This window comes from Xiphophorus maculatus, chromosome 2, assembly GCF_002775205.1.
Source record: "Xiphophorus maculatus strain JP 163 A chromosome 2, X_maculatus-5.0-male, whole genome shotgun sequence".
Classification (NCBI taxonomy): Eukaryota; Metazoa; Chordata; class Actinopteri; order Cyprinodontiformes; family Poeciliidae; genus Xiphophorus; species Xiphophorus maculatus.
Genome location: NC_036444.1, coordinates 11,799,493 through 11,816,954, shown reverse-complemented (window position 1 = coordinate 11,816,954; position 17,462 = coordinate 11,799,493). Strand labels below are relative to the sequence as shown.

General features: G+C 37.0%; 1 protein-coding gene across 1 annotated transcript in view; it reads right to left on the bottom strand.

The window, feature by feature from the left end:
* Window positions 1-15,794, bottom strand: part of sema3d (semaphorin 3D) — a 36,630-nt gene extending 20,836 nt beyond the window's left edge. Inside the window, exons 1-3 of the mRNA XM_023327083.1 lie at window positions 15,525-15,794; window positions 6,183-6,432; window positions 1,413-1,573 (exon numbers count right to left, since the gene is read on the bottom strand). Of these exons, the coding sequence (XP_023182851.1) occupies window positions 1,413-1,573; window positions 6,183-6,390 (369 nt within the window). The 5' untranslated portion in view covers window positions 6,391-6,432; window positions 15,525-15,794. The remainder of the gene's footprint in view (window positions 1-1,412; window positions 1,574-6,182; window positions 6,433-15,524) is intronic.
* Window positions 15,795-17,462: the final 1,668 nt, after the last annotated feature.

Here is a 17,462-nt window from a genome sequence, read left to right as displayed (position 1 = left end):
CAGTAGAGAGAACAAGCAAAGGTCAAAGCCAGAATCTACTTAAAGATTTTGCCATTTTCTGAATTACCTTTAAGAAGCTGTGTTCTTGCTAAGTCTTGCACTATTCCTACTTCCATTGCTTCAATAATCAAACTAAAAAAGGTCTGACCTATAACAACGTTTTAAGTTCTGGTAAGAGAGCCCTTCTCCAATAGTCTTTCAATGTCCCCCACCTTGTTCATACATGTGTTATAACTGGCTTGTCTGCTTAGTTTGTTACCTCTTGTAACCCCGCCAAGGAGAGCTATTGTCAATACTGTTCATAGAAAAGGAATTCATACAGAAACTACAGTGTTACATTACAATTGGTGCATGTGTGAAGGCACCACATGCCTTCACACATGTGGTGAAGGCATGTACACAGACTATTTTCCCACCTGGTTTTGTCAATGCTTCTACACAAGCATAAAAATTGTAGTAAAACTTTTCCCGCACACCAAAGAGCAACAATAAGGCAGAAACGCCTGGAATAAGCATTAATATTTATGCTTCTTTTCTGTTCATCCTATTTCAGTTGCATCTCCTCTCAGAAACACTATGTATGCAGGTAGGAATGACATCCATAGTCTGGGTTAATCACACAAGTCTCAAAGATTAAAACTTTTGGTTCATATCTTCTTCAGTATCACCATCGATGGCCCAAGAGGCAACCAGAAAGGCAACACTTTGAAAGCATGACTATCAGATAGAACAACTTGATAAAGATCAAATAAACAGTCCTTTCTCTGATGGATCAACCTCAGCTGCATAAACACACACTCACATCCACAATCTCTAACATATGGCACCCATCTGAATGCATGTGTTTGTGTAAACGCATAATGGCGAGTGTGCGTACACGGCAAATGTTTATGTATGCATTTGTTGGAGAGTGTGCACGCATGTGCCCTCGAACATGGCGACCCTGACCTCAGCAGACAGACAGATGCAGACTGCTGCTGACTGAAAGGTGAGCGCTTCTCTAAAACAAAACATGCCTGAGTGCCTTTCAGCCAAATTAGAATGGAAAAAAAGTGCCTTACGTCAGCCCACTTAATGGTAGGAGAGGTTTAAGTGTCATGGGATGAAACTAAATGACTGAATGTTCCATTTTCCTACTCACAGCAAATAACTGAGGTCAGGGAGTTTAAAGTGTCTCCAAGCATAGATCTAAACTGAATAGTTCAGATAACATGAATGGAGAAATCATGCTTTAATTTATTTTCTACAATTACTGCTCCATCAAACAGTGGTTGAAGAGCCTGCAAATACTTTGAAGTCTTCTAAGCAATGTCTTGGATGCAGGAAATGAGCATCTGTTTATTTGTAGTTCAGATTTCAGTCATTCTGTCACCTTCTACGTATTGTATATTTCTCCTCTGTATAGCTGTTACCTTCCTTGGGGTTTTGCTCAGGTTGTCTGGGTCAAGCAAGTAGATGTGATCCCTAGCTCCGAGCAAAAGACTGCCTCTCTCCTCATCCAACAGCAGAGAGTGGGAGTGCAGGACATCAGCAGGGCCCACAAACAGATAGATACTTCCAGCCTGAAGCAATTCTGATCCAAGACAAGCAAGAGACAAACAGGGAGATTAAAATTCTTTGCAAACACATAGCTTACAAGTAAAAAATGCACCATCTTGGATAAAATTACAGTGCACATTTCAGTGGAGGAACATTGTTAAGCTTATTGTTTGCAGACCAGTACAAGGTTGCCTGATCAGGAGAAAAACACAATGTGTCGAAAACATCTTGGATTTACTTACAGTAATCCACCTTGGCTCAACACTCCAGCTACACTTGGTGATAAAGAACTGACGTATTGACAGTGGTGATAAGTGCACATGTCTCTACCACTACCTTCTTGTCCATTTTCTTACAATATCCTTTCAGGACAAAGCACCTAACAGTTTAAATCCAAGTTTTTGAAAGCAGATATTTCAGGTGATTGTGTATTTTAGTGAACTTTGCTTTAATTGTCCACAAAGCATCATTTTCAGATGGCTGGGCATCATAAACATGAGCTGTGGCTGCAGAGTTGATAAGGGAATGATGAACATATGTTGCTCAGCCATTACATCATGCAAGGCTTTAATATTAACACATTATATTATTTCTTCATGAAGCCATCTATTTTGGAAAGTGTTCTCTTCTCAAAATATTTCAATAAATAACTTGTTTTGCTTTCGCCAGAATCATCAAACGGTCTTTCGCATTCCTTCTGAGGTTGGTATTTTCCAAATTTTTCACCCAAGTTTAAACTAAATGCCATGAATTAACCTTTCAAAAGTTGTCAGAGCCATCATCTTGGCTTCCCAGTTTGTTTTGAAGTCCTAATAATCTTATTACATGGAAAGTAATAAAAGATCTCTTAAACAGATATTTTATTAATACACATCTAAACATGTATCTTAATATTATGGCACTCAGAAACTAGAAATAATTTTGGAAATATTAACTGAATTAAAACAGCAAATATTTAGCATGGTTTAATGTTCAATAGTGACAGCTTATTTACTATCTCGCTTCAACTGAATTTTGCTTTCACAGTTCATCTTGGGTTCCCAATGTCTATAGCCCATTTGACAGAGGGATTTCTGGGAGGTGAACAGAGCTACATGTTGGTCTCGGCACTGAGTCTTTGATCTTCCTGATCTGAGGAAATCTTTTCCATCACCAAGGTCTTTTCAGTGCAGCAGTATAGCAACATGCCTTGAGTAAACACTTCAGAGCAGGGGCGTCCTGTGGGAGTCACTCTGAAAAGATTGACATTGTGATTACACTCTTGGTGTGAAGGATTGGAGAGGTTAGCAACCTTCAATATTTGAACTTCTGGGAACCCTCCACACCAAGCTGCCTTATGCCTTCCTCATATACAGGCTCACAGGGACAAAACCCCCCACATAGTCATATCTCTCTCTCCTACACACCTCATGCCCCATGTAGTCTAAACCTCAAAGAGAGATTAGACTCTCTAGCCTCTGGTTAGCAGTAATCTCTTCTGTAAACACACAGCACCATAAGTCTATTGAAACAGTGTGCGGCAGTTGCTCATCAGTGTTGTCCTCCACACCTAGCCTTCAGCAACCTGATGAACCTTTGTTGGGCTCCCCAACTGGCATTTAGGGAAGCTGCGATATAGATATGCTTAATAAGTTGAATGGCCAAAGGTCAAAGACTGATATGGAGAATTATGCAGGTTACCATTACTGTGATTGTTCCATTTATTTCAGCTGATTCTTTAAAACTCATATAGATAGATATAATTAACAGTAATTAAAACAACCCTTCCACTGCAGTCACAATGACAATGATTGCAATGAAGATGCTGGCATATGTTTGGCTCGCTTTTGGCAATAATCAGTGGTGGAAAGTAACAAAGTACAAGTACTTTGTACTTGTACAAAGTACTTGTACTTTGTTACTGTACTTAAGTACAATTTACTTAAGTAGATTTAATAATGGATACTTTCGACTTTTATTCCACTACATTTTACAGTAAATATCTGTACTTTCTATTTCACTACATTTCTACAAAACCGTCGCGTTACTCGTTACATCAAAGTCGCATTGCGCTTTTTTTTCCGTTAAAATGTGAAGTTTAGGGACTTAACAAGGTGCTGTAAAATCCAAGCAATAACGTGACTTACTAATTACGTCTGTCTGTTGTTACCTATCGCCTCCTACTTTCACTCGCACGCGGAGCTCCAAGACATGAGCAGTGGTTTCTTCTGAGCAGGAGAAGATGTCTGTCTAATCAATAATCAGATAATTAAGATCCGATTATAGTTAAGCTATAAGTAAAAGCTATGTCCTCACTGTTCTGGTCATTAAGTTGAACAAAGCAATGATTGCCATCCAACAATGTGTTACAAAGGGCTCATGGCTCAGTCCTTCATCTTCCAGCAGACTGATTAGAACAGTTTCATGAGCTAATTTGTGGCATCTCTTGCATTCACTACTTTATGGATTACCAATACAGAGACAGAAACCTTGTCCACCCCAGTGGATGACAACTACATCAACGTCAAAACCTGACTTACAAAGGCCATTTTATTGTGCCAATAAAAACAAATATTTATGATTAAAAATGAGATATTTTTAGTTTGTTTGTATTTTGGGGGGGTTTGGTGGGTACATTTAATGTGTGGTGGGATGTAATTAAAAGTTTGGGGAAATTCCATTTTAACAATGCAGCAGATAAAACAGTTAGAGCCATTGACATCGTGCTTAGATGATTTCCTTTTGTATTAGCAGAGAGCCAGGGCAGCTTAGCTATGACTCTGGCTGAAACCTGTCCATCAGTATGGGATTTTCCGGGTAGAGTTCAAGCAGTTGAATGTTCTTGTTTTGAAGATGCTCACTCAAACAGGGATGATTTCACTTTGATCATTTTACCCGTCACTCATTGAGGCTGTGTTTTCACAGTGGGTGTGGGGGATGATGTGATGTGATGTTTGATGAGTGATCACTGCTGGTTGGTGTTGCATTTTACCAGCATGAACTGATGAGCTGATGATGGTGTGTGCATGCTATGAGTGCTGGGGTAAGGATTTGCTTTTGATGGATTTATTTAAGCCTTGGTTATGCTGGCTAAGAAAGCCAAACATGGGCATTTCACTGCAAATTTTTCTCATGCTACAAGAACCCTCTTAATAGTTAAATGCATGAATAAACTCTGAAGTCAATCATGTTCACAAAGCTAAGGAGAAAACAAAAGATAAAATATAAAAGTATCTCAATTAAAACGTAATAATGTATTAACTACGCTAAAAGAAACACAACATAAGACAAAGAGCAGATTTAAATGCTTGCCCCTAGTACTAAAAAAACACTGTCCATTGCAGTCATTATTCCTGCAGCTACGTGAATGTATTTATGTTGGACTCCTAAAAACACACGCGTGTGTCTCTTCCCAGCCACATTGGGGCTTGAAAGCCTTAACTTAAAGAGAGCCTTCAGAGGTTGAAGTCAGGGTGAGTTTACTTTTAGGTCACAGTGGGGATTCAGTTTTATGGAGCAAGACTGAAGTTCATTTGTGCAGGTTTTTTTGTAGCTCGTACATTGAATGACAGATGAGGACTTTGAAGTAAAGTTTGCACTGGAGTTTAGAGTGGGTTTTAAGAGTGCAGTCCCTTTTTTGCTTTTCTTGAGTGGCATAAAGTAAACTGACCTAATTTAAGGTTAAATGCATGAACACAGTTGACTGATAATATGAGAGAGATTATATTAGAAAGCAGATGGGATGGCTGTTTCGTAATCAACAGAACCATATATAGATTTAAAAACTGTAGCAATAGTATTTTGTTTCAAAAAAAATTTGGGCATTATAACTATAATCAACTGTTGGATGTTTCACTGGACAAGGCCATTCAGGTTTAATATCTTGAACTCTGGAGTGCTTGGAAGTGTGTCCCCATGTCTGAGGCTCCAGGCGAAATATAAATAGAATTTTTCCAAGAATATGTATATTTTAACATCCTCAGATGTGAGAGCACCCCTTCTCAATTACCTCAATCCATTCGTCATGAGCATCTTCACAATAATTCAAGCAGGGGTAGACATTTGCTATGCTTTTTCACCACAAATCGACCATTACTAGGCTTTCACAGGAAGATTTAAAATGTCAGTTCATCTTTCAGGCAAGCTATCACCTTAGTAGCAGCTTCCAAAATCTGAGACTGTCAGCTCAGTCTTCCCTTTAGCCTTTGATGTCATTTTGATAGCTACATAAACATGTAGCAAACATAACTCAATCGATATTTATAAAATTATAACTTATTAGTAAAGAATTGGTTGAACTACAACACAACACAAATCTAAACTGTAACACCTTGAGCCCCATATTATTTACAACAAAAGTGAGCACACATTTAAGTGGCAAAAGTGGATTCATGACAGGCTGTCAGTCTTAAGTGTGATACATTGCAACAATGTTCTCTATACGGTTCATGCTTTTTTTTTCTTTACAATTGTTCATAGAGATAAAAAAAAGTTTATGAAAACAAAAGTTGGAAAGAATGTTATTACAAGCCAATTCAGAGATGATTAACTTAGTTTAATTTTACATTGTTTTACCTGGATGAAACACATATTTAGGTAAGACAATAAAAAATATGCAATGACAATAAAATTAACAGACATATGAACAATATTTAACTTCCTACCTCTGTAGCTGAGTTTGACTCTGGGGACACTCTGTTTGATGCTTGCTCCAAAAGGAAGGCTGGCCAACAAAATCAGCCCCACAAACAGAACCAGTGGATGGAACAAAACAAAAGTCCTTCGTCCTTCTCTACCATAATTACTGACAGGCAAGCAAAACAGAGTCCAAGCTTTATTCTTCCTCTTACTTCCAGAGTCTTCTGTTGCCATGATGCGTGCAGTAGCCTTGTTCTGCTTTCACTCTTCTCAGATCTGAAGGGAGAGACCAGTGGAAAGAGTCAACAGGGTGGAGCAATATGCAGTGTCATCTAACTTCACAAAGGATGTATATCTGTTGTTACCATTCAGCTGTTTCACCATGGAGCCCATCAAGCATCTCCCCTTCCTTTGCTCATCCTACATCAGCTGTTGTATGTCAATAGCTTTCCTTTTGTGTTCTTTTACTGCATTTGCTCAAAACAAAGGTCACACCAACCAAACAGCTACACTCTGCTATCTTGCCACAGGCCATTCCTGTTTCAGCTTCTCTCTCCATTTCCTGTTCACACAGATATCTTTACTTGTTCTGTTCATGGTATACAGATTCATTACTGCCTGTGGACCCAGTAACAAGTTAATTTACACCAAGTAAAAGATTAGATGTGACTTGTTGAGGACTTTGCATCCAATTAAAGAGGCTTGAGTGAGAAACATTACATATATCACTTTATTTACACTCTGAGAAACCAGTAGTAAGAAAATTCAAGGGACACTGACTTTTTTGACTGAAAATTTGCAGACTTCAGCACTGTTTTATATGACTATAAATAGTCATGGATCTAATTTACAGTTATGAATTTTAAAAGAAAAGGTTTCAAACACCTTAACAATAAGAAATTAGTTAAAATTTTGGGGGGAGGGAGTTAAATACAAGTGTATATAATTACTGACAAATGCTTTCACACAACTCAACTCACAACTCTAACATTTATAAACTTGTAGAAGGGCTGCACAATATCAAATGAAAATGTAATTGCGATGCTAATGCAAAGAATTGTGCTGAAGATATCACTTTTCAGCATATAATTTAGGGGTCTAACATATTACATTTTCCATGTAGCCTATAACTAAATAACCTTTGTTAAACCATGTTCATATGTAGTTGTTATTAAACCAAAAACCACATTAGTTTTGTTTAATGAAACGCTCAGCACTGAAGTTCTTACAAAATGATACAACACTTAGTCCCCATCTCTAGAAAAGTTGACAAACCTTAGTTATTTCTTTGACCCAAATGCTCTTGGGACAAAGTTGGGTAACTATAATCAAACTTAAGGTTACAAGTTATGAACCAATTTGGTGGGTTAGAAAAAAGAATAAAAGTAAGTCTTTTAACACTTCCTGGACTTCAATGTAGAACTATAAAGCAACCTAATCACCAAATCTAATGTTTTGTGATTTTAGATATATCAGAGCTGTGATAAACCTTCACCCCATTATAAGAGTCCAATCTCAGTATTACAAGTTTTACTAGAACTCAGCTCCTACAGTTACAGCCATACGGCTTCCAAATAAGCAGACAAATGATGAAGAAATTAATCAATAGATCACAAGAAAGCTCCTCCTTTGACCTTTTAGCAGCCCTCATTACCTTCCGTCCACACCCACCGCAGATTGCACACATCAACCTGTCAAACAAGGCTGTAAACAATGTCAAGCTAAATTAATAGATTGGATGCAAATGTAACCTACACATCTGAAAGGAAACATGCTTCTTCCAGATGGACTGACTGCACAGGAAACCAATAAAAGACATGGTTGCTTTCAAGGACAATGTTTTTTTTATATCTATGCAGCACCTTTTGAATAATTTATGATGATCTATATAATGCAAACACATATATTCAGTGCATGATCAAAAGGAAGAAAACTTAAGCTGGGAAACTAGATCTTATTTTGGGTTATTTTACTTTCACCCTTCTGTTTTGTCATCTGGTCTTTAAAGTTTAATCATAGAGTGGATTTTTTCTGTGTGTTTTTACTGTTTAATGTACTCTAAGCTCATAAGGGCAAAGTGGCATTGATCCAATTTTCCCGTTGCTTTAAAACCAAGACTATTAGGCCCTGATAAACACACTGCAGTTTACTTAAGATGACAAATTGAGACAACTTCACACCTCTAGGGTTAGAAATACAGATACAGAGCTCCCTGTGATGGATGAGCAAAGAGAGGAAAAAAAATGGATTCAATCCATGCGGCATTTGCACTTTGCGAACAATGGTGATAGTGTGGATGGCAGAGCTTATCCCCTGTACAGTATTTCCCGGATAACAGTGACATGAATTTAACCAAGTGAGAAGCATTTGAGTAATGGATCTTTTATGAGAGCTTGAGTACAGACTTGTTCAGCCAACTTCTGCAAGAATTCCCTAACCGAACAAATTGTGACATCAGGATCTGTTAAAAACAGTTAATCTTTTGTGGAAAAAATCATGAAAGAACACAGAACACCATAAGAAAACAAAAATCTAGTATTATGAGTAACAAAGATGAAGAAGTATGAGAACAGCAAAGGAGACATGGGAAATAGAAAAAAAAGAGACGGCTTGTACCATGTAGGTTACGCTAACACTGCTGTTTCCTGACTACTTCAGTCCCTGTTGTCTTTGGCAGCATGGCTGGCAGACTGTGCAGGGGGTGATGGGAAATAATATGGATAGAGATGGTGACAGATTTGATCCTGCCAGCCAAGTACTGCTGGCTTCTGATCTTACACAAGACTTTTGTCTGTTTAAGAGATACTACATGAAATATAAATGTTTTTAGTTGGGTTCACATCAAACAGGCTACGGACCATAAAGCACAACTTGCATAGCTTTGATTATTTAACAGGCAGAATCTAATAAATTAGACGCTTTATGAAGAAAATTAGGAAACTTCAACATCTAAAATTAGCTTAGTCACAGACATAATATTCGTGGCAGAAATTGCCACACAAGAAAGCAGCAGATGGTTTGGCCACAGGCATTTTCACACAAAGACACCGCCCAATCCCTCACCCTAATGAGGCATTTAGCAACATCCAGGTGCCCTGTTTAATACATTATTATCAAGGCCCTCCATCTCCACAGGACAGAGTGCATTAGCAGAGCTATTTGTCTTCATTCTCTGACCACAGGCAGTGACCTGGCAGAACAACATAGGTAATTGTTCCTAACGCTCAAGACATAAATTATTTTTTCTGGCAATAGTCAGTCATCTTTTTTAACCCTGCATTTAAGCAAGCATGTAACTCCCCTGTGAGTGTGTGTGAGTTCATGTCTCAGTGGGAAAATGTAGGACTACCACCATGTTCCACACACCATATCTGTGTGTGTCTGTCAGCAGTTATGTTTTAATGTCTATACTGTGATGGTTTTCTTTATTATATTTACTGTATTTATTGTTGTTGAATACTTTTTCTGCTCGCTATAATACCATTTACCCCCTGGGTACATTAAAGATACCTTAATACAACAGACTTTGCGGATGTGTACAAAAGGAATTAAGAATAAAACCTAGATAACATTGCATGAGACGTATCCATACTTTGCAGGAGGTTACTTTCTGGATGTTAGAATTTACATTTCAGCCCAAACACTTTCTGGAACATACACAGTACTTTCGTGAAACTTTTATCCAGTACACTGGTTACTTTTTTGTAACTTATCAACAGTGATGGCAAAAAAAAGAACTTACTTTATGATTGCTAATTACTCCTTGAAAAAGTAACTTAATTACTTACCTGACTATTTAAAAGTAACTTAGTTAGATCACAAGTTACTTTATTAGTTACATTCAGCAGCTGCCAATGACAGCCTCTGCAGCCTCAACATAAAAATGACAACCAGGGAGAGTCGAACATGTCTGAGGGTAGAATTTCCTCTTTACTCTTCAGCCAACCTCTTCAGCTTTTCAATTGGCATTAAAAATGTCTACAATAAATGTTAATTCATATTACTTGACATAAAACTAATAATGTAAATACAGTACAAACAATTTTAAAAAGCATTATTTTTCTTGTAATGTTTGTAATTTTCCATGGAAAGCCTATTTTGGGATCAATTGGTAATGACTTCATCCTCCACAAGGGGGCTTTCACACTCTCATCTTTGTATTACTGCATGTTATTCTGTCTCCCCTATTTTCAAGAGTATAACAACAGCATTTTGTTGCCAGCACACAGTGTACAGTGCAACCCTACTCTAACTCAAAACAGTTTGTATTTCCAGCTTGAAAAGGTGCATCTCTCTCCTCCTTCCATTATTTACATTTCTGTTGTGTCGTGGTATTACAACGTGACGTGACTGAATTGTCACAGACCAGATCCTACTACCCAGATACAAGAGGAAAGAAAAAAATATTAATTTACAAAGTCAAATGACCAAAATAGGAACACACAATAATTTGGATAACTATTTTGTACATAGTTATGTACAAAACTGTACATAACTATGTACATTTGTACATAGTTATGTACAAAATAACCATGTACATACTGTAACTATGTTGGGTACTTTCTATGAATTACATGAATTTTCCTGGGCTTTGTGTGGCCATTACTACAGGTCAGAACACATTGGGTACTTTCTCAGAAATCAGGAGTTTGTTTATAAATTTAGCATTTTTTTGTAAGTTTTAGGAAATCACCTACTAATTTCCGGAAAGTAAACTTTAAATTCTGTAAAAGTAACCTGCAAGTTCCAGAAACTATCCAATGGTAACATGTAGTGCTCCAACAATTGATCTCTGGACTATCACTCTAATTACAGATTGCTGTAAAAGCCATAGTTCACTCAGATAAGCTCTTACTCGTTATTTCATCACACTTTAAATAAACAGTTTATATCAGAGATGTAGTCATTTATTTAACTTCCAATAACAAGCTGAAAGACTAGAAATGACTGAAAATAGCACTGCAGTGTTTGTTTCCATAACTTGTTCACAACATTTATCCCGAGGGTACAGAGCTTACATCAGTTCTGTCAAATAAGTGTTAACAACACACATAATCTGTGTGAAAATTGCCATGTTAAAGTGTAGTCTGAGAATTAACTATCTACAGAGAAGAAGTAAACATTAAAAATGTGATCAATGTTTCTACGTATGATTCACAACAGAAAAGCTCACATTGACATACTGTATATTACAATAACAAGTTCTTGGCAACTTTTGTATCACTACTTGCTAGTACTTTCCAGAAGTGTGGACTTGAGTCACATGACCTGGAGTTGAGTCAGACTCGAGTCATTAATGTTATGACTTTTGACTTGACTTGAAAAAATGTTCAGACTGGTGACTTGACTTGGATTTTTACACTAACAACTTGGGACTTGAATTGAATTTGGAAGGCATCACTTTTCTTTTGCTATGATGAGCTAGCTGACTTTAGCTAACTTTATGTTATTAGTTAGTATTTTCGGGGCTATATTTAATGGTACTGTTTGGTTTTAAGGTGTATTGTATTTTTGTCACACTATTTTAAATCCAGTCCTACAAGTACATCTAAGAATAATGTGCAGCCTATTTGCTCAAGATTGCAAGTGGATGTTTCAGAAAACAGTTTCTTCACCTCCACTCAAGAAAGCGAGTTTCTCCCCCTGCACCTCAATCATAGCATTATTTTGAGTATAGTTCTGTCAGAGGATGGATATTATTATTATCTGTGTCGATAAATCATATGGAGAATAAATATACTGTTTACTGTAGCCAGTGTACTAAGTCTTCCATTTTTACTGAGGGTTTATTCTGAAAAATTATAGTTTAAAGGAGCATTATTATGTCAAATTGACTTTTTGGACCTTTATGCTATGTTAAAATGTTATCCCTTCATCAAAACCATACCTGGAGTGTTACTTTATTCTTTCAGTTTCTGAACTTCCATCATAGTTACAAGATTGTTTTAAAAAAAGACTTAAAAGAAATTCCAAGTTTCAAACTTGGGACTTGACTGCCTTGACTATCTTTGCTTGAGATGTTCAAAATAATGACCTGGTTCCACCTCTGGTACTTTCTACACTGTCTAATTTACTCATAGCACATGGCTTTATGGCCACAAACCTTTTTTGATGTTTTAACTGAGCATGTGTTTCTCTTGGGAAATTATGTTTTGTCGCAATAATTCAATACAGAAAATTGCCAGAATATCCACTTGCATATAAAGATTAAACATAAACATGCACATGATGACAAAGTCAGGCTTTGAAGCTGAAAACACAGTTAGATTAAACGTAAGTACTCTGGAAATGCATGAGCAAAACATTTGAGGTAAGAAAATCTGAAATTACTCCCAGGGTGACTAAAGGAATTATTTAATTTATTTTAAGAAAAGGCAGCATGTCCTACAGAAATTTGACTTCCTATTTTTTTGTTGGTTAATTTATACATGATTTCCTCTCTTATAGAAGTCTATGCATTGTTGACTCAGGATTGCACTTACTCCACAGTCAGTAAGTATATGAGTGTATTTTGAATAGCAATCCAAGATTTGCAGTATGCAAAAACATTTATTGAATTACATAGAATAATCAACCACACATGAAATTATATAATTATTTTTTAAATTTTGTGAATACTAATCCAATGCTACAAGCACTCTTTACTGAGCGGAATCGATATGGATCAAATTCTAGCCCTTAGGCTCTATCTGTCCATGTTTTGTCCATCTCTAAATGTGCTATCTCAAAACAGCTGTAATATAATGCCACAGGAAACTGCATACTATGGTAACCAAATACCCCAAATCGACAGTGATGTATGTGTCCCTTTTATTTGAGACTCCCTTTATGCTTAATGTTGTGAATTAGTTCTCCAGACAACATAAATTGTAACTGGGCAGAACCAGTGCACATCTGCTGATTCAAAAAAGGGGTTCATGTATTTTTATTTGGAGGAGGGAGATTAGGGGGTTTCGAAGTGATACTTGATTTGTGAGTCAACTCTTCAGTAGGGAAAGGAAAAACTCTACTGACTGGAAAAAAGTCAAGGGTTAATAAAAACAGAGTTGGAACCATGTAACTAAGCTGACAAAATAGATAAACATAATGGTAGGCTTGTTGGTGGCTGACAACAAATCAAGTAATTCTCCACATCCTGAATAGCCTATGACCTGCGCAATCAGGTCTAAATGTGCAGAAGTGTCTGTGTGTTTTGACATTTTTGTAAGCATTAGTTAATACCATCCTAAAGGCAGGCTGATGGGAGCATTTGCGCACAACAACAGTGACTGACACATAGGAGTGCCCTCACTTGTCCCCTGATTGCCTAAGGGTACAGGGGAACACCCATGCACGCAATGCATGGTCTCCTCTCAAAAGTACCACTGTTGTTTGTTTGTATTTCTCAAGTGAAGCAGCACAAATTATGCTCACACAAACCTCGAGAAAATTCATTTACAAATGGAGAATGCAGAGACACCAAAGAGTTTTGAAGAGGCCAAACTCAGCCAAGTTGTCTGCCTGCAAGTCATTGGCACCTAACCGTTACTGTAGACTCATTACACATACTAACATTAGGTACCTTTAGTTGCTTTGTTTATTGGTACTGAGGATTTCTGGAATCCATAATCATATAAAGCCAGCCAAGCTCCCACTGTGACAATAACATGTTTAAATAACACATAAAATTTAAAAATCTATTGGCTTCAGAAAGCTATTGTATTTCAGCTACTTTCATCGCTGTCCAAACAAAGGCTTCAGCATAACAGAAACAGTACATTAACATTAAAATCACATCTGAATAGAGATTTTGGATCAGTCTAGACATGTCATAAAAACCAAAAGAAAACTGAGGATTGTGGTTCAGGAAAGAGCATTTTCCTTACACGCATTTCCCTTAATTTATACTGCAGTAACTTCAGAAATGTTAAAATCTCTGCAACTTTCTTAATTCTGACTGTCTTCTGACAGTAACAGTAGTTTGCAACTGGCAACATCTCAATGACACAATATGCAAATAATGCAGGATTGGATACAAAGTAGCACTGTAAAACTAGCAGGTCTATTCTTTTGGCCTGAACAGAAATTCTTCTCAGTCCCTGTCACTCTGACCAAAAACTCTGAAACACAGCCAGCAAAATCAGCACTCACACAGCGGTAAGTTCTTTCTTTTGCTGCCTTCCTTCATCAGCTTTTTATCACTGTATTCAAAACACTCCCTTCAATAAAACGCTCCTTCTAAGGAATTGGATCAAATTCAGATGGACAGTGAGTGGAGTGACTCACTGAACCCATAAAATTTAGGCACCTCTATTTGGTGAGTAACCTATGTCCATTGTTGAATGTTAATGTACTCAACGAAAGGTGGGTGGTGTTAGTTCAGTGTGCCAGTACATATACCTCTATATAACACAATAGTCACTGAATAATTTGAGGATTTAAGGACAGCTTAAATTAAAATTTAGAATGGATATGCAGGTGACATGTCATCTTAAGCAATTAAACTTGCAGTAATACTGGCACACCACTGAATTTTCAAATCAAAGCTATTAAGAAATAAAAAAAATCATATATTGAATTGTTTGAGAGCTTAGGCTTTATAAAAAGAAGTATAGCTAGCTGGCTGGGATGGACAGATAGATATAATACATTTCTGTTACATTATTCTGAGGTTTGACCATTTTAAGGAGTTAGGCAATGGACAACAAATTATCAAATTTAATCCAGATTTGTCAAAAAAGAGAAGCAGCCCTTTAACATAGTGTTGTTAATCTGCATCTCCACAACCACCAGTGGTGTAAATTAATATTCTCTTACAACCCCTACTGAACCACATCATAAGAATCAGGCACTTGTTTGCAACACAACTTATGGCGCCCCCTCAAGTCATCCCACCCTGGATGATGAGTCACAATTGACATGCCATTTTTTCAGTTTTGGAGAAAACTGAACAAATGTTTTAAGTTATTTGCTGAACTGTTTGCTTTAAATATATAATACTTTTTTAAGAATCCAAAAGTTTTTTTTTGTTTTTTTTTTAAGGTTTTGGAGTTGTGTTTCTAAAAACCTTTAGTAAGTTAAAAAAAAATAGACGGCTACACCTAGTGGATAACAACATGATATAGTGTTGATAACTGATTAATAGACATTTCCATTCCATATAGTCTAAAACGACGTTTAAAATAAATTATCTAAGTTATATAATGAACACAAAATGTTACAAAACGGACAAATAATACGTGCATGCAGCGGCTCTTTAAACTGTACCACAGATAAGCAACAAATTCATGGGCATATCTTAAGTAAAACAATATTTTCAAAACGGCACAACGCAGTTTAAATGATCGGTCGGTATGTAATATCGCATGCTGATGTGGTTTTCATCTCACCTGAAAGCGCACTCAACTTCTCATGGCCAACAAAAGCCCGCAGACGCGCTTCTCTTCCTTTTTAAGTTGACCGACGCGCAAGAAAATAAAGCACCAGTATGGATGTTACACTTGCACAAGTTCGCATGTGAAAGAAGAACGCACCGAGCACGTCCCCAAGATATTTCCACTCCCCTCAGTGTTTGTTCAAGCGCTCATGAACTCCCGGTCCTCTGTGAGGCTTGGTGTGTGTTTTAGATGGATGGATTATTAGGTTATGCGGCGGCTCGCCCCGGGAAAGACTGACGGCAGTCTCCCAATTATGTTGCCGCTGAAGGGGAGGGGCCCCTCGGCATCTGTACCGCTGCCAGCCAGGTATTTGCTGATATTTTTACTTAACTAAATATGAGGGAAAACATATGGGAACAAAATATATATTTTTTTGTTTTAGAAAATAATAGACTATTATGAAGAACTCCAAATAATTAGCTTTCATTTTAATGAGACTGGAAACTTTATTAAAGGTTTGCTTTCTTGACCTGGACAAACCTTTGAAATTTGTTCAACTTTACAATAAAGCCAAAGTCATACAAGAAGAATTTCACAGAGCTGTTTTACAATAATAAACATTGAATAATTAGTTAATATTGAGTTGATTAAACGCCAACAAACTTTTAAATCAAGTTTTTATTGCTGTGTATTTTGTGTGTGATAAAACAACATGATAAAACATAAAAAAGCAGAGAAATACAAATGGAGGTACAGCGAGATTCCTGAAATGAATAACTAGAAAACAGCAGTGGCTATTATTTCTGGACAGACTCTTGCACCTTCAGTTTTAATGAATAGAAACAAAGGTCCAGTCCGAAGTATAAGCACAGTAAGGAATCCCCACCAGTACAACAGCTGCCACTAGATTAGCAGTGACTGGCAAACAGATTTTTGCATTCTAGAACTCTTTCTTTGCAGATTTATTTTTACTTCAAGCATATTCGAGAATTTTTAAACATGTCACACCAAAGCCTCTTAACCCATTATGTCCACACTTTGTCTAGGCTATAATACCTAAAATTATAACCTAAATTGATGTTTTGTTTGAATCATTCAGAAGTCATTGTACTGAGGCATTGCAGATGTTCTTTTGTGGATGAACTCTTGAAGTAATTTTAACTAATTTCTGAGAAACTTCACCGCTGATTCACATTTTCTCAGCTTATGGATAAAGGTTCCCAATGTGACTTTGCTGGTATCCAGAAGCAATAGTGATCGCTTTGTAACCCTATCTGAAGTGATAAACTATTTCTTATATGTTCTTGAATTTCTTTAAACCAGGACATGGTATTCTGCATTTTGAGACATTTTAGCCAAATAGAATTAGATTTCTTTAAAATAAATGACAATCCTGGAGATAAGGCTTTGATTGCTTCAAATGTTTTAATTTATGTATAATGATTTATTAATGTATACCCAATCAAAGACCATGACCATGTAAACTTGAAGCTTTACTTAATGTTGAGAACAGATATTCAGCACAGGCAACAACTTACTGCAGGATGGAATACCTTTGCTGACCAGAAAACTTACAGACAGAAGTGTGGAGTTGATAGAAGAGGTGATTCCGATGTGAACTTGGCTGTTTTATATGTCTACACACACAGGCGGGAGTGAGTCCATTCTTTTTTAACCGCAAGCTGTGGAATGGCCAGTGCCAAGAATACAGAGAAATCCTTCCACATGAGATCAAAGCTTTGATCTTTGAACCAAGAAAAGAGAGTTAGAATGTTTCCAACTCACGATAAGTCAGATGTAATTCTCTCTTACCTTTATGACCCACTGCTGCTCCAAACTTGGGTGTGTTTTTTGGCAGATGTGACTGCGTCCAAGCTACTCGAGAGGATTATAGGTTATAGATTATTAAAACACTATCCTCCCACTCGATTGGGAGGATACCGTTTTCAA